At 40.1% G+C, this 25,439-nt stretch overlaps 1 protein-coding gene across 10 annotated transcripts in view; it reads right to left on the bottom strand.

The window, feature by feature from the left end:
- The window catches only part of mark3a (MAP/microtubule affinity-regulating kinase 3a), a 169,959-nt gene that overhangs the window by 138,747 nt on the left and 5,773 nt on the right, over window positions 1–25,439 (bottom strand). For 9 of the 10 annotated variants that reach the window (XM_067991755.1, XM_067991745.1, XM_067991746.1 and 6 more), the window contains exons 2-3: window positions 23,757–23,951; window positions 17,916–17,969 (exon numbers count right to left, since the gene is read on the bottom strand). In XM_067991755.1, the coding sequence (XP_067847856.1) occupies window positions 17,916–17,969; window positions 23,757–23,951 (249 nt within the window). Of the gene's footprint in view, window positions 1–17,157; window positions 17,315–17,915; window positions 17,970–23,756; window positions 23,952–25,439 lie in introns of those variants that run through there. The other variant, XM_067991754.1, reaches the window with a different exon arrangement.

Below are 25,439 nucleotides of genomic sequence, written 5' to 3' on the forward strand. Positions count from 1 at the left end.
GTTTTCAGAAATTTCACCCTTTTTAAAATATCCTGTGTCACTCTCTATTTCTAAGCTAAGAAACAAAGCAGCACGCCTCCAGGTCTCTGGAAGTGTGGTTCTGAAGCCAACATCTAAAAGCTTGTGAGGACACGATGGACTGAACCCACCAGTCAGGTTTTATTTGAAATGAACTTTAAAATACTCAAATCACTTTCCCCATTATTCTGCTATTGTAAAGGCAACTATAGCTACTATTATACTGTAGCTTAGGTCTTGGGAGAGTGGACCAAATGCACCACTCTTCCTCCTGCAGTTAGTCTTCTTGCACATCAACTGTGCTGCAGAGTTCTTTACCTCACACATGTACAGTCTGGCCGTAGTAATTTGGCCAGTGTGCATGCGTGACATGACATTGCACTAAAAGTGCTGCTGTCACCAGAACAGCATAATCACTGGTTCCAGGAAGACTAACGGGAGTCAGGAAGATCCAGTAAAAAATGGGTCTTTTGAGCTGCCAGACATACAAAATCCAATAAATTTATTTTTGTGCTGCTGCTGAATCCACAGGAGTGAAGAGCAGCTTATAGTAGTTTTCTTTTCAGGTCTGTAAATGTGAATTGATGAATGTGACAAAGACAGAAGGCCATAATCCCCACATATCTTATACTTCTGCAAAAATGAGTGAAGCAGCAAGTTTGTTTAGTCTACTTCACAGAATTCTAACAAAGGTAATGCTGCTATGCTAGGTTTTATTTTCATTTGTCTGCAGTTGCATAATGTTGCAAGATTCTATCTCTACAAATGATACCGGATGAATGACATGCAACCAATTCTAGGTAATTATTTCCATTATGCTCTGTAAGGCATTGGGAAGATCTTATCAGGAGTACTGTGTGCTGTTCTGGTCTTCTGTCCATAGGAAGGATATTATTGCCAGACTACAGCTTCAGGTTATTATTTACATTAAAGTGTATAAGGCATTAGCAAAAGCCCAACAGGAGTAGTGCAGCAGTTCTGGTCACAGCATAGCAAGGATACTACTGTCAAGATAGTACAGAGATGAATAAAGGATCCTAGATATCAAAACTGTAAATTCTGAGAAAGGTTGAAGAAATTGGGCTTGTTTGCATGGGAAAAGGAGTTTGAGTTGATCTAACTGAAGTTTTCAAGAATATGAAGAGAATTGACAAAACTGATCCAAAAAAATTGACGACTGAAGGATTCAAAGACCAAGAGACACAAGTGAAAAATTAAGAAGTTGTGAGTAAGAGGGGAAATCAGGCTTAAGTTTCTCATCCAAAGACTAATAGAGTTATGGAATAAGTTACCAGGGTAGGCCATTGAAACAGACAGTACAAAGTATTCTAGAGACAATTGATGCTTTTCTGGAGCAAATTGAGAGTATGACAGGTAGATAGGTAGCTATGTGTGATTAAGCATTAAAAAAGGAACAGGATTGTTGGGCCTTTTCCTGTTTCCAAAAATTCTTACGTTCGTATTAGTTGATCTCCCATGGCATTACTCTAAGACAAAAATAAAAATATATTGTTGTTTTTCTGCTCATCTCCTCAGCCCCTACTCTCCAATTTTTTGTCCTCCTTTCTCTATCTGTTGGTTTTCCATACCATCTAGCTCCTTCTCTCCCTGTGACTCTCACACTCCTTAATTACCGACTCTGTATTTCTCGGTGTCCAACTCTTTTTCTATAATCTTGAAATTCCTCCAGAACAATCCAAGCACCACAGAAACACTTCAATCAAACTACAGACAATCGCAATCCTGCCATTATTTTGCAATTCTACCCTGACCACCTATCCAGACTGTTTTTGAAACGTATTCTAGGAAAGTTAGGAGTTGGGTTTGTGAGATGCCAGAGATAGCTATTGTCCATCACTATCTGGTCTTATCACTTTTTCTGTTGAATCGCTCCAAGGTAGCTTGCAATGCCAAACAGTTTAAAAGCAAATGGCAGTCATCATCCACTCACTGAAATACATGGGCCAGTAAATGGGAGAAAGTGGCAAAATCTAGGATTTATGTGCGGTGGATAAAGAGGCCAGACCCTGGAGTTGGAGTTGAGATGGACAGAGCCAATTAGTGGAAGCAGAGCCAGGCAGCATTGAAAATGTTACCAAGGGAGAAGAACTTTTAACCTAAAAAAAACAAATCAACATCATTATTTATAATTGATTGTTTAAGACATGTAATAAGGGTGCCTTTTAAAAAAAATCCTTACCACAATCCTTTAAAATAAGCTAATCGATTAAAAGATTGGTCTGAAGTTTAACATACCTTTTATTCCTATAATTTCTGTTTATATCTTTTAAAATGTTGTTAAAATTGTAAGTGCTGAAAAAATTTAGCAGAATGCCTTGGAGGAATTACTGTGTCCAAAAGTATGAGAAATGGAATGAAAATCCCTACAGCTGAAGCAACTTGGGTTAATGATAGATAGTACTATAGTTTAATCTAATTAGATTAATTTACAATAGTTTAATCTTCAACTTCTTCCAGTTCTGACAAAGGGTCATCAACCTGAAACGTTAACTGTTTCTTACTTCACAGATGCTGCCTGACTTGCTGAGTATTTCCAGCATTTTTTGTTTTTATTGCATGTTGTAGACAATGATTCTTAATATAAAACACAGAAAAAAAAGAAAATCAAAACAAGTGCTCAAGTTAATCATATTGTAATTCACCAGAATGATTTGATTCGTAAAACAAATCTTAATTGGGAGTCCCCTCTCTCAAGAGAAAAGAGACAAAGGAGACAGAGGCAATGATATATATTGCACTTTTTCTCTGTAGCTTAAATACAGTCAAGCTTCAAGCAATCGTAGCATTCAGCTTCAGCTCCTTAAACTGGCACAGCTCTAATCTAAGATACCAGACCCAGTGGAAATTCACAACCAATTTACAAATTTCTTTTTAAAACAAAATGACATATTATTAGTGCTAAAATCTCTAAGCTAATGATCCTACTTTTTACAATTTAAGTTTTCACCCAACATTATTAACTAATGCTCAAAGTAGAGAGGCAGTTTCCAGTGTATGAGCAGTCTCTTATGAAACAAAACTCACATCAATACGAATGCTATAAGTGGGATCATGTGCCACAGGACTAACAATTACCTCTTAGCCTCGGCATGTCACACAAAAGACCACATTGAATGTTTATCATGTTCTCTGTCCATTCCAAAATTAGGTAAATACCACAATGTCAGATCAATGAGCAAGGTTAAAACAACTTGTCAAAATTATTTACAAGATAGATTCCACATTGAAGCAGAAAAACTCAGCAATAAACTACTGGTGCAATAATTGACCGATACAATACATAAACTGTTTCAAAACAAGAGACAGTCTGAAATTCTTATAGTTGTCCCTTTTTATTTCTGATGGGATGATAAATGGGATATGATGCGCATAGATAACCTCAGCCACCTCACATGGTACAGGCAATGCAAAGCAGGAAACTGAAAACCACAGAACTGACCATGAATATTCTTTCTCTGATGTAAAGGCGGGTCCACTCTATAGAGTTTGCTGATGATATCTGATGGCCATTGATGGACATGGTTGCTAAATTTGCTGATGACACAAAGGTAGGTAGGAAAGTAAGTTGTGAATAGGACATAAGGAGTCTGCAAAGGGATATAGATAGTGGGCAAAAATTTGGCAGATGGAGTATAATGTGGGAAAATGTGAACTTGTCCACTTTGGCAGGAGGAATAGGAAAGCAGTATATTATTTAAATAGAGAGAGATTGCAGAACTCTGAGGTACAGAGGGATCTGAGTATCCTAGTGCATGAATCACAAAAAGTTAGTATGCAGGTACAGCAAGTGATTAGTAAGGCAAATTGAATGTTGTCATTTATTGCAAGGGGAATGGTATATAAAAGTAGAGATGTTTTGCTACAGTTGTACGGGGCATTGGTGAAACCACATCTAGAATGCTGTGCGCAGTTTTGGTCTCCTTATTTAAGAAAGGACATTGCTTTAGGGGCGGTTCAGAGAATGTTCACTCAACTAATTCCTGGGATGAGGGGGTTATCTTATGACGAAAGGTTGGACAAGTTGAGCCTGTATGCATTGGAGTTTAGAAGAATGAGAGGTGATCTTATTGAAACATATAAGATCCTGAGGGGACTTGAAGGGGTAGATGCCGAGAGACTAGAACTAGGGGCCACAGTTTAAAAATAAGTATTCTCGCATTTAAGACGGAGATGAGGAGAAATTCTTTCTCTCAGAGGGTTGTGAGTCTGTGGAACTCCCTTCCCCAGAGAACAGTGGAGGCAGGGTCACTGAATATTTTTAAGGCTGTGTTAGATAAATTCCTGATTAACAAGGGAGTCAAAGGTTATAGTAGGTAGACGGGAAAGTAGGGTCGAGGTCACAATCAGATCAACCATGATCTTATCAAATGGCAGAGCAGGTTCGAGGGGTTGAATGGCCTACTCCTGCTCTTAATTCGTATGTTTGTAAATTATACTTTGTGCAGTTGTCACATACCAGTAATGCTTTTAAACAATGTACAACCTGAAATTCTTTTAACACCGCACCTCAGGAAGGATATATTGGCCTTGGAGGGGGTGCATTGCTGATTCACCTGAATTTTACCAGGGCTAAAAGGGTTAAACTATGAGGACAGGATGCATGGATTAGGCTTGTATTCCCTCAAGTATAGAAGATTAAGGGATGATTTAATTAAGGTGTTTAAGATGAGTGAAGTATTTGAAAGGGTTAGAATCACAGAAAGGTTACAGTACAGAAGGAGACTTTTTTTTTTAAATTACTCGTTCATGGGATGTGGGCATCGCTGGCAAGACCAGCATTTATTACCCATCCCTAATTGCCGACGAGAAGGTGGTGATGAGCCACCTTCTTGAACCACTGCAGTCCGTGTGGTGAAGGTTCTCCCACAGTGCTGTTAGGAAGGGAGTTCCAGGATTTTGACCCAGCGGCGATGAAGGAACGGCGAAATATTTCCAAGTTGGGATGGTGTGTGACTTGGAGGGGAACGTGCAGGTGGTGTTGTTCTCATGCTGCCCTTGACCTTCTAGACGGTAGAGGTTGCGGGTTTGGGAGGTGCTGTCGAAGAAGCCTTGGCGAGTTGCTGCAGTGCATTCTGTAGATGGTACACACTGCATCCACAGTGCGCTGGTGGTGAAGGGAGTGAATGTTTAGGGTGGTGGATGGGGCGCCAATCAAGCGGGCTACTTTGTCCTAGATGGTGTCAAGCTTCTTGAGTGTTGTTGGAGCTGCACTCATCCAGGCAAGTGGAGAGTATTCCATCACACTCCTGACTTGTGCCTTGTAGATGGTGGAAAGGGTTTGGGGAGTCCAGAGGTGAGTCTCTTGCTGGAGAACACCCAGCCTCTGACCTGCTCTTGTAGCCACAGTATTTATGTGGCTGGTCCAGTTAAGTTTCTGGTCAATGGTGACCCCCAGGATGTTGATGGTGGGGAATTAGGCCCATCGAGCCCAAGCCAGCTCTTTGTAAAAGCAATCCAGTTAGTCCCATTCCCCCGCTCTTTCCCTGCAGCCCTGCAAATTCTTTCCTTTCAAGTATTTATCCAATTCCTTTTTGAAAGCCACGATTGAATCTGCTTCCACCACCCTTTTAGGTAGTGCATTCCAGATCATAACTACTCGTTGTGTAAAAAAATTTGTCCTCATGTTACCTTTAGTTCTTTTGCCAATCACCTTAAATTTGTGTCCTCTGGTTCTCGACCCTTCCGCCAATGGGAACAGTTTCTCTCTATTTACTTTATCTAAACCCTTCATGAGTTTGAACACTTCTATCAAATCTCCTCTTAACCTTTTCTGCTCTAAGGAGAATAACCCCAGCTTCTTCAGTCTATCCACGTAACTGAAGTCCCTCATCCCTGGAACCATTCTAGTAAATCTTTTCTACACCCTCTCTAAGGCCTTCACATCCTTCCTAAAGTGCGGTGCCCAGAATTGGACACAATACACCAGTTGTGGCCGAGCCAGTGTTTTATAAGGGTTCAACGTAACTTCCTTGTTTTTGTACTCTATGCTTCTATTTAAAGCCCAGGATTCTGTATGATTTTTAAACCACTTTCTCAACCTGTCCTGCCACCTTCAAAGATTTGTGCACATATACCTCCAGGTCTCTCTGTTCCTGCACCCCCTTTCGTCATATTGGTCATATTGCCTCTCTTCATTCTTCCTGCCAAAATGTATCTCTTGGCACTTCTCCGCGTTAAATTTCATCTGCCATGTATCCGCCCATTCCACTAGCCTGTTCATGTCCTCTTGAAGTCTATCATTATCCTCCTCACCGTTTACCACACTTCCAAGCTTTGTGTCATCTGCAAATTTTGAAATTGTGCCCTGTATACCCAAGTCCAAGTCATTTATATAAATCAGAAAAACCAGTGGTCCTAGTACCGACCCTTGTGGAACACCACTGTATACCTTCCTCCAGTCCCAAAAACAACTGTTCATCACTACTCTGTTTCCAGTCACTTAGCCAATTTCATATCCATGCTGCCACTGCCCCTTTTATTCCATGGGCTACAATTTGCTGACAAGCCTATTATGTGGCACTTTATCAAATGCCTTTTGAAAGTCCATATACACAACATCAACCCTCTGTTACCTCATCAAAAAACTCAAACAAGTTGGTTAAACACGATTTGCCTTTAACAAATCCATGCCGGATTTCTTTTATTAATCCACACTTGTCCAAATGACTATTAAGTTTGTCCTGGATTATCGTTTCTAAAAGCTTCCCCACCACCAAGGTTAAACTCACTGGCCTGTAGTTGCCAGGTTTATCCTTACACCCTTTTTTGAACAAGGGTATAACATTTGCAATTCTCCAGTCCTCTGGCACCACCCCCATATCAAAGGAGGATTAGAAGATTATGGCCAGCACCTCTGCAATTTCCACCCTTACTTCACTCAGCAACACATCCGGACCGGGTGATTTATCCACCTCAATCATGCCCTCTGCCTTCATGCGTAGATCTCCTTTTTGGTTCCTAATCGGCCTCACCCCTCCTCTTGCTACCCGTTTACTATTTATATGCCTATAGATGACTTTTGGATTCCCTTTTATGTTAGCCACCAGTCTATTCTCATACTCTCTCTTTGCTCCTCTTATTTCCTATTTCACTTCTCCTCTGTATTTTCTATAGTCAGCCTGGTTCTCACTTGTATTATCAACCAGACATCTGTCATACACCCCCTTTTTCTGCTTCATCTTACTCTCTATCTCTTTCGTCATCCAGGGAGCTCTGGCTTTGGTTGCCCTACCTTTCCCCCTCATGGGAGTGTACCTAGACTGTACCCAAACCATCTCCTCTTTAAAGGCCGCCCATTGTTCGATTACAGTTTTGCCTGCCAATCTTTGATTCCAATTTACCTGGGCCAGATCTGTTCTCAACCCACTGAAATTGGCCCTCCTCCAATTAAGTATTTTTACTCTAGATTGCTCCTTGTCCTCTTCAATAACTAATCTAAATCTTATACCATAATCACTGTTCCCTAAATGTTCCCCCACTGACACTTGACCCACTTCATTCCCCAGAACCAGATCCAGCAATGCCTCCTTCCTTGTTGGGCTGCAAACATCAAGAAAGTTCTCCCAAACACACTTCAGAAATTCCTCCCCCTCTTTGCCATTTACACTATTACTGTTCCCAGTCGATATTAGGATAGTTGAAGTCCCCCATTATCACTACTGTATAGTTCTTGCACCTCCCTGTGATTTCCCTGCAAATTTGTTCCTCGATATCCTTCCCACTAGTTGGTGGCCTATAGAATACACCTAGTATAATGGCACCTGTATTGTTTCTTAACTCTAACCAAATAGATTCTGTCCGTGACTTCCTCAAGGACATCCTCTCTCTCCAGCACTGCAATATTCTCCTTAATCAATACTGCCACCCCCCGTCCTTTTTTTCCTTCCCTATCTTTTCTGAACACCTTGTATCCAAGAATATTTAATACCCAATCCTGCCCTTTTTTGAGCCAGGTCTCCATTATCACCACATCTCATTCCCATGTGGCTATTTGCGCCTGTAGTTCACCAACCTTATTTACCATGCTTCGTGCGTTTACTCACATGCACTCTAAACCTATCTTAGACCTTCTCATGTTCTCTCTTAGTCTGATCCCACCGAAACTGTACCATTTCTTACTCTAGCGCTATCTGTCTCTCCCAATCTTTTGTACACCTTGTTTCTCCTTTCTAATGGGTAGATAGAGAAACTATTTCTTCTGGTGGAGGAGTTCAGAACAAGAGGACATGACCTTAAAATTAGAACGAGGCCATAGGAGGAGTGATGTCAGGAAGCACTTCTTCACGCAAAGTATAGTGGACACCTGGAAAACTCTCCCACAAAAAACTGTCAAGGCTAGGTCAACTAAAAATGTCAAAACTGAGAATGATGAATTTTTGTTAGGCAAGGGTATTAAGGGATATGGAACCAACGCGGTTCAATGGAGTTAAGATACAGATCAGCCATGATCTAACTGAATGGCAGAACAGGCTCAAGGGGCTTAACGGCCTACTCCTGTCCCTATGTTCCCCTGAAAGTTCAGCCATTTAAGATGTAATGAATTCTTCTGTAAGCTTCCATACAATTCCTATTGAAACCATTCCTATGTACGATTGCCATGAAGTCTACATATAAAACATCCATTGCCATTCAAAGGAACAATAATTTGATTAGCACCTAGAACTAAGCTTCTGCATCTTGGCTCATCTTCATATCAAAAAACCTGACCAATTCTCACAGATGGGGTTTTCATTTTGAAGTTTAAGGGAAGGGAAGTCAGCTTCCAACTCAATTCCATCCTTGGACTCCTCTTCATCTACACGAATAGTCAGAAGACATGGGGTCAGACTCCACATGTGCGCTAATGACACCTAGCTCTACCACTTCACCACATCTCTCGACCCCTGCACTACCTCTTATCAGACTTCTTGTCCGACATCCAATCCTCAATGAGCCACAATTTCCTCATGAAACACTAGGATGATCAAAGCCATCGTTTTCGGCCCCCGCCATAACCTCTGTACACTTGCCACCAATTTTGTCCCCTCCCTGGCCATTTTTTCAGGTTGAACCAGACTGTTTGCAACCTCGGCATTCTATTTGAACCCAGCCAAGCTTCTCACCACACATCCTCACCAACACAAAGACCACCTACTTCCACCTCCTCCCCTGCCTCTGCCGAAACCCAAATCCATGACTTTGTCACCTCCAGACTTAACTATTCCAATGCTCTCCTGACCAGCCTCCATCCTCCACAAACTTCACAAAAATGCTGCTGCCCATATCAACAAAGTGTGATGGAAAAGTATTCTGGGAAGCAAGTGTGCCACTTACAAGAAATTTTAAAGCAGAGAATATGCAGTATAATGGTATGTAAGATGTAGAGCAGGAATTAGATATCAAGTATTGGGTAGGGAGGAGGATTTATCTGAACGGGACGATTCTGCACTATGTTAGCACTATGGGGACCCTGGAGCTTGGGAGTAGAGTTGTAAGGCTGTTGGACTTTGGCAGCATGGGCGAATTGATCTTGCATCATTATGGAGAGGAACCTAGGGTTTTCCAAAACTGTGGAGGAACAACCTGAGCTTTGGAAACCAGAGACTGAATATGAGGTTTTCTTCATTGGTGAATTCCTGGTGCCTGGCAATAATGAGGGATGGGGGGAGGCAGGCGCCTGACAGCAGTGGGTGGGGCCAGGCATACTAGATCTGGCAGCACCATAATTTTGTAAGAGATCACTGCAAACATTAAATTTTGTATTTTGTGATTGATTCCTGGAAGTGTCCTCTCTCTCTTGCTATCTCACAGGTGTCAGTAATTAAAACATTTACAAATTTTAACCATCAGCAAAAATCAGAAGACAATAAGGTGATAATTAGAGGCTTCTTAAAGAACTCAAATTAAGATAAGGAATGTGAGCCTCTCAGCTTAATACATTTTCTGAAGTTTGTAAATCATAATTCAAAATCAATAAGAGCTGCAACAGGCATGTAATCAGTATAGTCAATTATGTTTGTTCTCTTACACTCATATATACACACACACACACACTCTGTCTAATTTTTTTTTAACTCCCCAATTTGAGGACAGCAGGAATCAAGGAGGGGGGCTGCTGGGATGGGCCCAGGGGCCCGATCTCAGACTTTTGATTATTTAGAATTTGTAAAATACAGAGAAAAATCCATTAGCTAAGTAGCAAAAATTTAGAAAGAAGAGGCTAATGGGCAGTGGAACCTACTCCATCCAGGCAGAGAGGCTGTAATAATGGTTGTAGTCTGGGGAAGTTGAGGCTCTGAAGCTGCCATGGTGATTGTGAGATGGGCATGTGGAATCTCAAGCTTCATCTAGTGCAAAAGTTTAACCTGCTTGTGTGACTGGACCATGATGGCTAACTGTTGCTCACTTTACAACAGGAAATCCTTGACGGACCACTACACACATTTCAGGGAATGGAGATAGCAAACTGTTGACATTTCAACATTGGAAAACCCCATAGGAACTGCTGACCCATCTCTACATTGGAGTATATGATTCATGAACCTGTATTTCATTATACAGATAGATTTAGCACACACACACACACACACAAAAACTCTATCCAAATCTTTTATTTTTCTACTTTTTCTTCTGCCTTCCTACTCCCATCTATTTTGAAGATGGAAGCAACTTCATAAAAATTGTATTTCATTGGCTAAAAACAAACTCCAAAAGTCAGTTTAGTGGGAAAATGAAAAAGACCTTAAGATTGAAAAGATTACATCACTGATGTAGCCCCTCAATTTTAAATATGTTTTTCAGCATCAGAATGAGGAAATGATTAGCGTACAAATATATGTGAATGGCCCCTACAGCCTGACAGCACTTGGATGAGTATATTAGTCCATGGCACAGAGGGTGAACTATACTTGGATAATTTGACATTTTCTAGCAATGAAAAATTATGAAATTGTTTAAAAAAAAATTAACCTGAAAATGCCTTGAGGCTGGTGAAGCAGGTTGGCACACTATCCTTTCATATCTTGGTTCAAATCCAGCTTAAACTGATAAATACCTCCTTTCCACAGGTCAAATAGTTCAGTTGATAAGAGATTCATACTGAATAGGATGGTACCAGGCTCTATCTCCAGCCTACATTGAGTTAGCTAAAATAAAAGCAAAATATTGCAGATGCTGGAAATCTGAAATAAAAACAGAAAATTTTTGTTTTTATTTGAGTTAGCTTATCTTTTTTTTAAAATTTGTCCATGGGATGTGGGCGTCGTTGGCGAGGCCAGCATTTATTGCCCATCCCTAATTGACCTTGAGAAGGTGGTGGTGAGCTGCCTTCTTGAACCACTGCAGTCCGTGTGATGACGGTTCTCCCACACTGCTGTTAGGAAGGGAGTTCCAGGATTTTGACCCAGCGACAATGAAGGAACAGCGATATATTTCCAAGTCGGGACGGTGTGTGACTTGGAGGGGAACGTGCAGGTGGTGTTGTTCCCATGTGCCTGCTGCTCTTGTCCTTCTAGGTGGTAGAGGTCGCGGGTTTGGGAGGTGCTGTCGAAGAAGCCTTGGCGAGTTGCTGCAGTGCATCCTGTGGATGGTACACACTGCAGCCACTGTGCGCCGGTGGTGAAGGGAGTGAATGTTTAGGGTGGTGGATGGGGTGCCAATCAAGCGGGCTGCTGTAACTTGGATGGTGTCGAGCTTCTTGAGTGTTGTTGGAGCTGCATTCATCCAAGCAAGTGGAGAGTATTCCATCACACTCCTGACTTGTGCCTTGTAGATGGTGGAAAGTCTTTGGGGAGTCAGGAGGTGAGTCACGAGGTGAGTCACTCACCACAGAATACCTAGCCTCTGACCTGCTCTCGTAGCCACAGTATTTATATGGCTTGTCCAGTTAAGTTTCTGGTCAATGGTGAGCCCCAGGATGTTGTTGGTGGGGGATTCGGTGATGGTAATGCCATTGAATGTCAAGGGGAGGTGGTTGGACTCTTTCTTGTTGGAGATGGTCATTGCCTGGCACTTATCTGGAGCGAATGTTACTTGCCACCTATGAGCCCAAGCCTGGCTGTTGTCCAAGTCTTGCTGCATGCGGGCTCGGACTACTTCATTATTTGAGGGGTTACGAACGGAACTGAACAGTCAGGAACTGTACAATTGACCTAAGCACTTGTTCCATTCAGTCCTTAGAATCGGTACAGAAGAGAACAAGGCTGATACCCAGTGTTTGAGGAATAAGCTGTGCGGAATGACTAGTTAACCTGCCGCTCTTCGGCCTCCAAAAGAGATATTTCCTGGTTGATGTTAGAGGTACATAAACTAGCTGTAGAGCAATTAAATCTAGAACAATACCTCAGACATCCCAGACAGCAGAATATGAGGAGTTGTGAAGGGCAAGGATGAAATTAAATGGCTCAAAGGGCATTCTTCATCCAAGCCCATTTTGTGGTATCAAAATCAGAGTATATATTCACAAATTAAGTAAGCTATGCAACCAGAGGGACTGCCACTATTTTTGGAACTTTTTGCTCAGTCCTGTCAATGAAGCAATTGCTCAAAAGGAAAACATTTTGTATGTGCTGTCCTTGCTGTGTTTAAGTAAACAATGTTGCTATCATTTCCTCTGCTTGGTTGTTTGAAACTATGTGTCAAAGTATTTGGATCTTTTAAGTGAATCACTATTTATGATTCATTATGGAGCAATGAAAGGGAAGAATAGATCCTTGCTTTAATTAGTACTCAGTTGATGCAATTTAATCCTTGCTCACCGGGCTGTACTTCCAGATCCTGTATTACGCGATGCATACGTATACCAGCTGTCTTTCATTAAAATCAATATGACATAAAACAATTTTAGAAATATACTTGGTGTATATTCAAGGACAAATTACAATACATCTTCCTTTTCATTGTCTACTTCCTGTATCCAGCTACTCAACTGTGGAAACGCAAATCAAATAAAATCAAGTAAGTGTTTTGAAAATCAACCAAAATGGAAAAAAGTGAAATTTAAATAATTATATGGACTTACTTAACCTATGAAGCATATTAAAATCATGTTAAGAGCCCATTTGTGTAGAAACTTCTAGCATTTACTAACAGTTCAGACTTTGCTAAAGTTGCTAAGATCCGCTGCAACATATCCACGTTGTGATTTTACTGCCTCTCTCACAGATTCAATGCTGTATTAGTTTGCAGAACTTCAACATCACAATCTCAGACGTGATTTCCTGTTCTCTCAGCACATTAGTATCAACAGCAGCGCGGATCTAGACCATAGGCTCAAAGATTGTTTCAATGCTCTGTAAACAACTATGAGAAACCATGTTTGTAGAGTGTCACTGGAATTGCATTTCTGCTATTATGACTTGTTCATTCTAATTACAAAAACAAGAACTAATGAAATCATCCTAATGGGGATAAGCAGAATTAAGTGCCTGACAATCTCAGTCCACGAGCACCTCAAACTTCACTACCCTCACTAATATATCCTTTGCCTTTGGTCCTCTACAATATAGTTCCCGCTGTTGACCTGCTAAACAGCTTTCCTGCTTCTGGAGCTGTTGGCATTTATATGGAAGCTGATGCTATGCCTGTGGATGATGTCACCAATGGGCAGCATGTAGGTGAGGAAGAGGGGGCTAAGAATAGATCCTTAGAAGGCTCTAAAGTGACAGTGCAGACGCAGGAAGAGAAGCTATTGCTGGAGATGCGCTGACTACATTCGGATAAGTAGGAATGGAGCCAGTCAATGGCAGTCTCATGGAACAGGACAACGGAGGAAAGACGATTGAAAAGATGCTGATCCACTGTACGAAACATTCTTGCAGGGCTGGAGAAGAGGAAATTGGGAGTTTGAATGTGAATTTGAGAGCACACGAGGGGACATTTTTTTCCACTAGCAGATAGTGACAGGTTCTCCATTTACAGTGTATGAGTCTATGAAGTGCTAGTGATAGCTATAGGAAAAATATAGCTCTAGGCTCATCAGAGAGACAGAGAACACAATGAAGAGATTCAAAAACACAAAAAAGGTAAATTCAACATGTTTTTATTATGTTTGCAAATTGAAATCCAAATTAATTTCCTAAGAAGAAAAATGGTAAGACAGGTTATTTGATTGGTAGGTTTTGGTTCCTCCTCACAGTTAATGATTGCTGTAGTCAAATGCTGAAAATTTTAAAACATTTTTCCAGTTCAGTTTCTGCTTTTTTTTTAAATCAGTAGATTTTCATCAACCCTTATAGTTCTAAGAATATGAATTCTGAGCCAAATAACGAAGTGTGACGCTACCATGCAACACCTTAAGTGTGAGACAAAAAATGCATGCAGATCTGCCATTTTTAATAAGTTATACTAGCAAATCTTGTGGCATTGCTCAAGGTAAATCAGATGATATATTGTTTTACAAAGAAAAGATATTTATAGTGTGTCATGCTCAATGTATTATTCTACTGCTATAGTGAATGTGGATCAAATGTCCAACTGGTGTTAAGAAAGCACCAGGTGAGGTCACAGTTTAATTGTTCTTCAGGCTACAGATCAGAACATGGGGTGAAATAGCTGGCTTTCTTTTTTTTTGAGAGATCGCCATGGTCAGAATTTAGATGTTATGACTCCTGCACCTGGGGTATTTTCAATTGCTGAAGGAATTTCTCTAGGTTTAAAATGGTTTACTTTTTAAAAAAAAGTGTGACAGAATTTTGCATTAATCACACATGAAATGTGACAGTGATGTGTACAAGATGTACCTTTTTATTATGTTACTAGTGATCTCCCATGGCAATGCTCATGAGCTCAGCCGTTACGCTGTTGCAAAGGATGTGGACGTGCGTACGGCGCACATCTCTGGTGAAATAATTTGGAAAATAGTTTCTAACAGTTTTGCCCAGAGACAGTGAAGCAAGTATTTTCTGATGGGTTCCTGGAAAATAAATCATTGTTTACCTTACCCACTGCAGTTGGATAAATAGCTAGCACAACGGCTCAATTAAATTTTCCAGATACAAACTGTTTTGAATTCTTAGTATAAACAAAAGAAAGCACAATGCTTTAATTATTCCCTTTGTCTTGCTCTCTTGTTGATGTCTGTTTTTCTTGTATAAGAGATAATAGCTTTCTTGTGAAACATTTACTCAAAAGTGCTTCATAATGCAAATCCCACCTGGTTTGCAAATCATTTGGAAAAACAAACTTAAATACTGTTACAGTCTGACAGGTTTTGACATTTGTATTGAGAAATTCTGTAGGTGATCATTGTTTTTTCATTCTCATTGTAAGAAAAAGAAAAGAAAGCACGCATGCTGTAATCACCTTTGTCTTCATTCTGAGCTAGGCGCTCTCTCCCTGAAGTAAAAATGAAGCACTTGATAGTTTAAATGCAAAATTTTACCTGAAAAAGGCCTTTAAAATTCATTCTCCAGCTGGTTTTTAAATCATTTAGTAAAACACAAAACTCAAATTCTATTACAGTATGAAGATACATTTCAAGTTATAACTAAACGATGCTTGGAATTATGAGCAAATTCAGACTGCAGCATCCTGGGAACTACAGGTACAGGTGCAGTTGGTAACTATCTTCAGCTGGCAGAGTGACAGCTCTGGGAAAAGCATCAATTGCAAACTCAGGCTTTTGAGAGGGGCTTAGGATTGTAGTAAAAATGTTAAATGTACTTAAAGACACAAAAGACAATGTCATAGGTAAGTTTATTCAAGAAATGAGACAATGTAATTTTTTTTACATCTTAAAGTTAGAAACCTTTTTCAAACCTTGCATATTTGAACTTGTGGAAAAAGAAAGCTGCCAGGTTGAGGTTTTTGAAAACAATTTTGAGCAATTTGATTGATTCAAATCCTGCTGTTAGATTTTTCTGAGCATGCAGTTCTGATTTCTTTTTCAGACAATCAAAAGTATGGTGCCAAAGTGTGATGATCAAAGTTTTATACAGCCAAAAACGTGTGCTATTGTGCAGATTTTAATACATATCTATATTATTAAAAGTTTGCATGTGTACATTTAAGATATCTGTTGCATTTCAGACATTATGGAATCTATTGCATTTCAGAAATTATGCAATTACATAGAATTATATAGAATTTACAGCACAGAAACAGGCCATTCGGCCCAACAGATCCATGCCGGTCATCTAACCCTATCAGCACAATCTTCTACTCCTTTCTCCCTCGTTTTTATCTAGCATCCCCTTAAATGCACCTATGCCAGTCGCCTCAACTACTCCTTGTGGTTGCGAGTTCCACATCCTAACCACTCTCTGGGTAAGTAAGTTTCTCCTGAATTCCCTATTGGATTTATTAGTGACCATCTTATATTTATGGCCCCTAGTTCTGGACTCACCTGCAACTGGAAACATCTTCTCTACTTCTACCCTATCAAACCCTTAAAGACCTCTATCAGGTCACCCCTAAGTCTTTTTTCTAGAGAACTATTTCAAATTTCTGTGCCACACTTAAAAACAAGCATAAAGAAACAAAGAGTCATTTGCAATGTACATAAACTCTCCAGGGACAGAAAATACTGGAGCTGCAAGTCTGTATGCTCTTGTTGACCTTTCCATAAACAAAGCCAGGGTTCCCATCTCCAGTCTAAAAAGCAATTGATCTTTGAATGAACCTAAGCAGTGTTTACTTATCAATTACACTTTGTAGCATTAAAGGGACACACACTTACACTTTAGCAGCAAAATAATGCATTATATTTTACATGGTACAATGTTCCTGTCTTTATAAAACACCACAGATTGCATATGTCTCAAAACTACAAATAGAATAATTTGATTCATATTTTAATTCAGTATTTCCACTAATCAAGTTATTAAAAGTGTATCAAAATTGTCAGGCAGCAACATTTATCATACTACTCAATGTGTGCAAATGTCCACGGTCCCCTGAAAATTCCAACAATTTTCTGCTTTAAGTTAAATTAAAATATTTCTGAACATTCAATAAAGTTGAAAAATTTCAATTTTTCAAATGTATGGTCTATATATGCAATTCGTTAAACACACGAGGATTTTAACAAATGAAGTCAACGAAATTAGTAAAAAGGATAATTTACTGTCTTTTGTATGAACTCCCTAGTTATGGCTTTATTAGTTAACAGATATTTTACTGAATTTTCTAACAAAGGTTCAATAAACATTCAAGAGGTCCATGTACAACTGTTTTATTTTTTAATAAAAATGCTATTAAAAACTTGAAAATGGAGAGGCTCAACATGCAAGTGTCACATTGCCTATCACTTGGTTTAGTTTCAAATCCTTGCGACTCTCCTCATGTAAGTTTGAAGACTCTGAAGTATATAAAAGTTCTAAATTGACATACTTGATAATGACATGAAACAAAATCAAATGATTTTGTAATTCACAGAGTCTTAGCCACTATAAAAAATGTTAGTTTATTTGAAGATGTTACATCAATGCAATCTGTTCCATATGCCCTAAACAATATAATTACTGAATGGCTCATCCTAGTAAGGACATTGCTGCCTCTCTAACTTCAGCAGGTTTGTCTTAAGTAAGGGAGCAGGCTTATTCAATGGTTATTACAAGACAATGGAGGAAAGCTGAGACTGTTTCTTCACCTATGTCATGGACAATACAATAATGAATCAAAACTCTTTACAATATTCAACCTTTAAAACACACTTTCTTCTTTCCCACAAAACCCTTGAATACCATGATTAGGCTGTTGTGACACATCATGTTCCTGATTCTTCTGTATTTTTTTTAAAACGCATCGCAAAACAAGTCTGCCGATGCTTATTTGAAGCAGCCTTGTATATGTACGTTCTTTGAAACACAGCTACATTCATAGCTCATACCACGTTAAAAGAATGACGTACAAATAGACAAAGGAATTTAAAGCAAATAGGTGCTTCCACAACTCCTTACCTTTTGCAAACTGGTGGGGTTGAGCTGTGTTTTGTCAATAATTTTTATTGCAACCTAGAAGAACCAAATTTAGGAATCATGAATAAAATCTTGATTTTGTTATTTGATCCAACGTATAGTGTTATTCAACTTTTGTTTCTGTTAACAGAAAACCCAACAGACTGTAATAAATGCATAAAGTCTCAATTTCTGTCTTGAAATATATTGGATCCGTAGACAGATTTTGGTATTAGTAAAATCGCTTAATACACTTTTGCATTTAACCAAGATAAAACATGGACATGTAAATTTCAAGAGACATTTTGAACTATATAACACCAGGAGGAAGTAATGGTGTATAGGTGTGTCATTGGTTATAGAAACATAGAAAATAGGAGCAAGAGTAGGCCATTCGGCCCTTCGGGCCTGCTCTGCCATTCAAAACGATCATGGCTGATCATCTAACTCAGTACCCTGTTCCCGTTTTTTCCCCATATCCCTTGATCCCTTTAGCATTAAGAAATATATCTATCTCTTTCTTGAATACATCTAATGACTTGGCCTCCACTGCTTTCTGTGGTAGAGAATTCCACAGGTTCACCATCCTGAGTGAAGAAATTTCTCCTCATCTCGGTTCTAAATGGCATACCCCGTATCCTGAGACTGTGACCCCTGGTTCTGGATTCCCCAGACATCGGGAACATCCTCCCTGCATCTCGTCTGTCTAGTCCTGTTAGAATTTTATATGTTTCGATGAGATCACCTCTCATTCTTCTAAACTCTAGTGAATATAGGCCTAGTCGACCCAATCTCTCCTCATAAGTCAGTCTTGCCATCCCAGGAATCAGTCTGGTAAACCTTCGTTGCACTCCCTCCATGGCAAGGACATCCTTCCTCAGATAAGGAGACCAAAACTGCACACAATACTCCAGATGTGGTCTCAAGGCCCTGTATAACTGCAGTAAGATATCCCTGCTCCTGTACTCAAATCCATTTGGTGGTAGTAAGTTGAGATGATCAATTAAGAGAATCACACAAGTAGCAGATCAACATATTTTGTCATTGGTACAAAATTATGGTGAACAGTAGGAAAAAAAGTAACAACTAAAGATTTGGAAAAGGAATTGAGTTAGTTATGCAAGGAAATGGCAGAGAAATTAAACAAATACCTTGTGTCTGTCTTCGAAGAAGACACAAAAAACCTCCCAGAAATACTAGAGAAACCAAGGGTCTGGCGAGAATGAGGAACTGAAAGAAATTAGTATTAGTAAAAAAAAAGTACTAGAAAAATTAATGGGACTGAAAGTCAATAAATCCCAAGGACCTGATGATCTACATCCCAGGGTTTTGAAAGAGGTGGCTGTAGAGATAGTGGATGCATTGGTCGTCATCTTCTAAAATCCTACAGATTCTGGAATGGTTCCTGCAGATTGGAGGGTAGCAAATGTAACCCCACTATTTAAGAAAGGAGGGAGAGAAAACAGGGAACTACAGGCCTGTTAGCCTGACATCAGTAGTAGGGAAAATGCTAGAATCTATTATAAAGGATGTGATAACAGGACATTGAGAAAATAATAATAGGATTTGGTAGAGTCAACATAGATTTGAGGATGCAACTAGTAGAATAGATAAGGGGGAACCAGTGGATGTGGTGTATTTGGATTTTCAGAAGGCTTTCGATAAGGTCCCACACAGGAGATTGGTGAACAAAGTTAGAGCACATGGAAATGAGAATTGGTTAACAGACAGAAAACAGAGAGTAGGAACAAACGGGTCTTTTCCAGGTTGGCAGACTGTGACTAGTGGGGTACCGCAGGGACGGTGCTTGGGCCCCAGCTATTCACAATCTATCTCAATGATTTGGATGAGGGGACCAAATGTAATATTTCCAAGTTTGCTGATGACACAAAACTAGGTGGGAATGTGAGTTGTGAGGAGGATACAAAGAGGCTTCAAGGGATATAGACAGGATAAGTGAGTGGGCAAGAACATGGCAGATGGAATATAATGTGGAAAAATGTGACGTTATCCACTTTGGTAGGAAAAACAGAAATGCAGAGTATTTTTTTTAAAAGGGACCTGGGTGTCCTTGTACATGAGTCACTGAAAGCTAACATGCAGGTGCAGCAAGCAAATGGTATGTTGGCCTTTATTACAAGAGGATTTGAGTACAGGAGTAAAGATGTCTTACTGCAATTATATAGGGCCTTGGTGAGACCGCACCTGGAGTATTCTGTACAATTTTGGTCTCCTTACCTAAGGAAGGATATACTTGCCATAGAGGGAGTGCAATGAAGGTTCACCAGACTGATTCCTGGGATGGCTAGACTGTTGTATGAGGAGAGATTGAGTAGACTAGGCCTGTATTCTCTCGAGTTTAGAAGAATGAGAGGTGATCTCATTGGAACATACAAAATTCTTACAGGACTCAACAGGGTAGATGCAGGAAGGATATTTCCCCTGGCTGGGGAGTCTAGAACCAGGGGTCACAGTCTCAGAATTTGGGGTAGGCCATTTAGGACTGAGATGAGGAGAAATTTCTTCACTCAGAGGGTGGTGAATCTTTGGAATTTTCTACCCCAGAGGGCTGTGGAGGCTCAGTCATTGAGTACATTCAAAACAGAGATTGATAGATTTCTAGATATTAAAGGCATCAAGGGATATGGGGATAGTGCAGGAAAATGGCGTTTAGGTAGAAGATCAGCCACGATCTTGTTGAATGGCGGAGCAGGCTCGAAGGGCCGGATGGCCTACTCCTGCTCCTATTTCTTATGTTCTTATTCGGGCAAAACATGGCAAATGAAAGTTAACGCAGGTACATTCAAAGTATTGTACATAGATTGAATACCCAAAGTGGCAAAACAATTAAAATGCTAAGAAATATTGCCACAACAAAACAATACCAGGTTTATAGAAGTTATACCAAGATTTTGCAATGTATTGGTTAGACGACACTCATAATACCAAAATCAGTTTCGGTTACCACATTTCAAAAAATGTTCTGTAATTGCATAAGAAAACAGCAATATTGAAATACATAGAAGTTACAACACAGAAACAGACCATAACAGTGTTTACCCTCCACGTGAGAAAATAGTTCTAATCACAATTACCCACCCTGTTCCCATATCTCATCAACCCCTTTTCCTTCATCTGCATATCCAATTTAATCTTGAATGTTAACATAGTTTCTGCTTCAACCACTAACCTTGGAAGTGAATTCCACAGCCTCAACTCTGAATGTAAGAGATTTAGAACATTTGGTAGGAGAAACTCCTTCACACAATCTTGTATCTATGGACCCTTGTTCTTGACCCCTCAACTACTGGAAACAGTCTGCTTCTATCTATCTGATCTCACAATTCATAATTTTAAGCACTTCTATTATATCGTCCCGAAATCTGCATTGTTCTAATGAAAAAAGCCCCAGTTTTTCCAAGTTGTTCTTCGCATTTGCATTTCCTCATACCAGGCAGCATCCCACTAAATCTGTACCCTCTCTAAAGCCTTAATATCCTTCCTATACTGTAGAGCCCAATGTTCATCCTATGAGGAAAGATTAGAGAAGCTGGTAGTGGTGGCAGTAAATTGAGGCAATAAATTAAGAAAATCATATATTTTGCCATCTCATTCATTCTCTCCCATCGTCTCCTAAAAGCATTTGAGTACAGTTACACTAACATCAGTCACCCTGAAATACTTTTACATTACTTAGTGGCCACTTTTAATATATTAGTCCTCAACAATGAATGTTGGTAGGCTATTGAAACACAGGGGCACAGTACAGCCTATCCTCATTATACAGCGCGATCCTATCCTCACCCAATGTCTGCACACACATTTTCTGCAGCAGGAACCCTGGCCTATTCTCCCTTCCCTAACCCAAGGGTGTCAAGGTCACCTAGGGTGTCAAGGTCACCTGTGGTGCCCATACCACCACCCCAGCTGAAATCAACTAACTTAGCAGGGACCAGGGAATTGAGTTTGGGGCCTTCCTGATCTGTATAGCTCAACTACTCACTGGATTAATACCGAGCCATTCAATGAGGGGACCCCAAACTTAGATCATTACTTCAAAGTACACCAAGTACCGCCAGAGGAAATGAAAAGTAAGTTTAGAACAGATAAGGTATTTTAGGAATTTTTATTTTTACTCAAAGATTGATAAATAGTCGGAATAATCAACTGTGGTTAATGGATGCCTTTCAGACTGGAAGGATTTAACAGTGGTGTCCCTTCACCCCTCACCGCCCCCCCCCCAACCCCCCCTCAGGGGTTAGTGTCGTGACCATTGCTATTCTTAATGATTAGCTGAGAAGAGGACTGTAAACAACTTCAGGGGGGCACAGACAGGTTAGCAGAAATTTAATACAAAGAAATTTGATTTGGGGGAGGAAGAATACACTAAATAGTAAAACTTTAAAAGGAGTAGAAGAGCAGAACTTAGGGGATTCAGGTACACAATTCTTTAAAGGTGAGAGGACTAAATTATAAAGGATTATGAATAGCGACATTGAGTACAAAAGGAAAGATGTAATGCTACACCTACACAAATCATTGATTGGGCCACAGTTAGAATATTGAGTCCAGTTTTTGGCACCTACTTTAGGAAAGACATCAAGGCCATGGAAAGGGTGCAAAAGAGATTCACCAAGATGATATCAGGGATGAGGCATAAGTTATGTGGAGACACTAGTGAAACTGGGGCGCCTTCCATTAAAACAAAAAAGGTTAAGAAGAAATCTGATTTGCATTTATATAGTGCCTTTAACATAATAAACGTCACATGGCACTTCATAGAAGGGGAAAATAAACAAACCCTTAGCGGTAGCTACATAAGTATTAGGAAGAGAGATAGTGGAAAAGGTAGATTTTTTAAAGTAAGGAAAAAAAGTAGCACGCCAAGAAGTATTTACGGAGGGAGTTCCCTGAGTGCAGGCTGAGGCAGCTGAAGGCTCTGCAACCGATGGTAGACTGGAGTGGGAATACACAGTAGGTCTGACATGGAAGAGTGAAAGGCATGAGCTGGGATGTAGGTTTGAAGGAAGTTCCAGAGGTTAGGTATGGTAAGGCCTTAAAGGGATTTGTAAACAAGAATGATGATTTTCAAGTTAATGTGTGGGGAGACAGTGGGGACAATGGAGGTTGGCCAAGGCGGGGCATTAGGGGCTTAGTGGACGCAGGCAGTGGAGTTATGGACAAGCTGAAGTTTAAGAAAGTTGGAGGTCAACAAAGAATGCATTGGAGAAGTTGAGCTTGGAGGTGATGGAGGCATGGATGACGGTTTCAGTTGCGACTGAGGTGAGTTAAAAGCGGCAGCAGGTGATGTTGTTGATGTGAAAATAAGCACCCTTGGTGATGTCCAAGATATGGGGCTTGTAGTTCAGGTCAGGGTCAAAAAGAGGGGAAGGGGTTCAGATTTCTCTTTCACTAAACTGTTTCGTGGCAGAGGATAATAAATGTTCAGGGTGCATTCTACCAACACCTTTTGAAGATACAGATATAATTTACAGTTAATTTTAAAAGTGTAAATGAAATATTTAAGTATTTGGCTGATTTATACCCAATTTCACATGGTGAGTTTCCAAACTCCATCAAAATGGGAGGTGCCAAGTGAAAGTTATGCACTTCTTCACAAGCAAGGAGAGGAAACAGGAAGAGTCACCCTAGGCAGCTCGTGCACATTTCCTAATGACTGACTTAAGACTACCAGAGGCTCAGAAGCATTTACCATTCAGCCAGGAAAAATAATGCAACAACCTAAAAATGAGAATAAATTATAAACTAACAATTCAGACAGAGGAAGTCCAACATACTAAAAAAAAAAGTACCAATAAACTAGGCCTATGCAGATCAATTTACCTCTCTTCCAGTGAGGGTATGTCTAGCCAGTTTCACCTTGGCAAAGTTTCCCTTGCCGATGGTTTTCAGAAGCCTATAGTTTCCTATGTGCGGTTGTTCATCAGCACAAGATGTAATTGAATTCCGGCATCGAGCTCCCCCAGAGCGGGTTGACCGAGAAGAAACTTCCGAGCGGCCATCCATGTGAGAAGTGTGCTGAGATGGGGGGAAAATAAGGATATTAGTATAAAATCTTCAGCCGTTTCAAATCCACTTCAACAAACTCATCAAAAGAAACCCAAGTCAGAAATCTATGTTTTAAAAAGTTCATGGAATTAAGAATGTGAGCACTTATTGCGTTATTGACATGTACCTTGAAAGCATTACCCTTCAGTCCACCAAACTAAGCTCAAAATGAACTCATCTCTTAAGCCAAAGTTTTGTTCTGCTCTTCAGGAAAGGAGAAATTTGAAATCTCTGTAATACGTTATTTTTGTAATTATTCTTTTTAGGTTGATGCAAGAATTTAGAATATTAATCTGAAATGTCTTTATAATGAGATTTTTTTAAAGCTCAGATCATGCATTACAATGCTATCGCAAGGCTTAATTAATGCATAAATACCAAAATGCAATAGGGAAAAATTGCACTTCAACCAATTATCTAATGTATGTTACAACAACTTCCATTTCTATAGCAATCCTCATGTGAAGAGATATCTTCAAAAGCATTTTCTACATGGAGCAAGGACTATTAGGAGTCTAAGAAGGCTTTTGAAGGCCGTGAGGGATGTGGCAAGGCCGAGAGGCTGGGAGAAAGAATTCCTGAATTCCAGAGGCTCAAGAAGCAGCTGCCGAGGGAAGTAAGGATGGATATTGCAGAGGTACTGGTCATAATCTTCCAAACATCTGTAGATACGGGGGTGCCAGGGGACTGGAGAATTGCAAATGTTACACCCTTGTTCAAAAAAGATTGTAAGGATAAACCCAGCAACTATAGGCCAGTCAGTTTAACCTCAGTGGTGGGGAAACTTTTAGAAACGATAATCCGGGACAGAATTAACAGTCACTTGGACGAGGGTGGGTTAATTAAGGAAAGCCAGCACAGATTTGTTAAAGGCAAATCGTGTTTAACTAACCTGATACAGTTTTTTGATGAGGTAACAGAGGATAGATGAGGGCAATGCAGTTGATGTGGTGTATATGGATTTTTAAAAGGCGTTTGATAAAGTGCCACACGGTAGGCTTATCATCAAGATTGCGGCCCAAGTAATAAAGGGGGCAGTAGCAACATGGATACAGAATCGGCTAAGGGACAGGAAACAGGGAGTAGTGGTGAACGATTGTTTTTTGGACTGGAGGGAGATGTACAGTGGTGTTCCCCAGGGGTCAGTGCTGGGACCACTGCTTTTCTTGATATATATTAATGACTTGGACTTGGGTGTACAGGGTACAATTTCAAAATTTGCAGATGACACAAAACTTGGAAGGGTAGTAAACAGTGAGGAGGATAGTGATGGATTTCAAGAGGATATAGTCAGGTTGATGGCATGGGCAGACAATTGGCAGATGAAATTTAACACAGAAAAATGCAAAGTGATACATTTCAGTAGGAAGAACAAGGAGAGACAATATAAACTAGAGGGCACAACTCAAAGGGGTACAGGAACAGAGAGATCTGGTGGTATATGTGCACAAATCGTTG

This window comes from Heptranchias perlo, chromosome 10 (assembly GCF_035084215.1).
Source record: "Heptranchias perlo isolate sHepPer1 chromosome 10, sHepPer1.hap1, whole genome shotgun sequence".
NCBI classification, from domain to species: Eukaryota; Metazoa; Chordata; class Chondrichthyes; order Hexanchiformes; family Hexanchidae; genus Heptranchias; species Heptranchias perlo.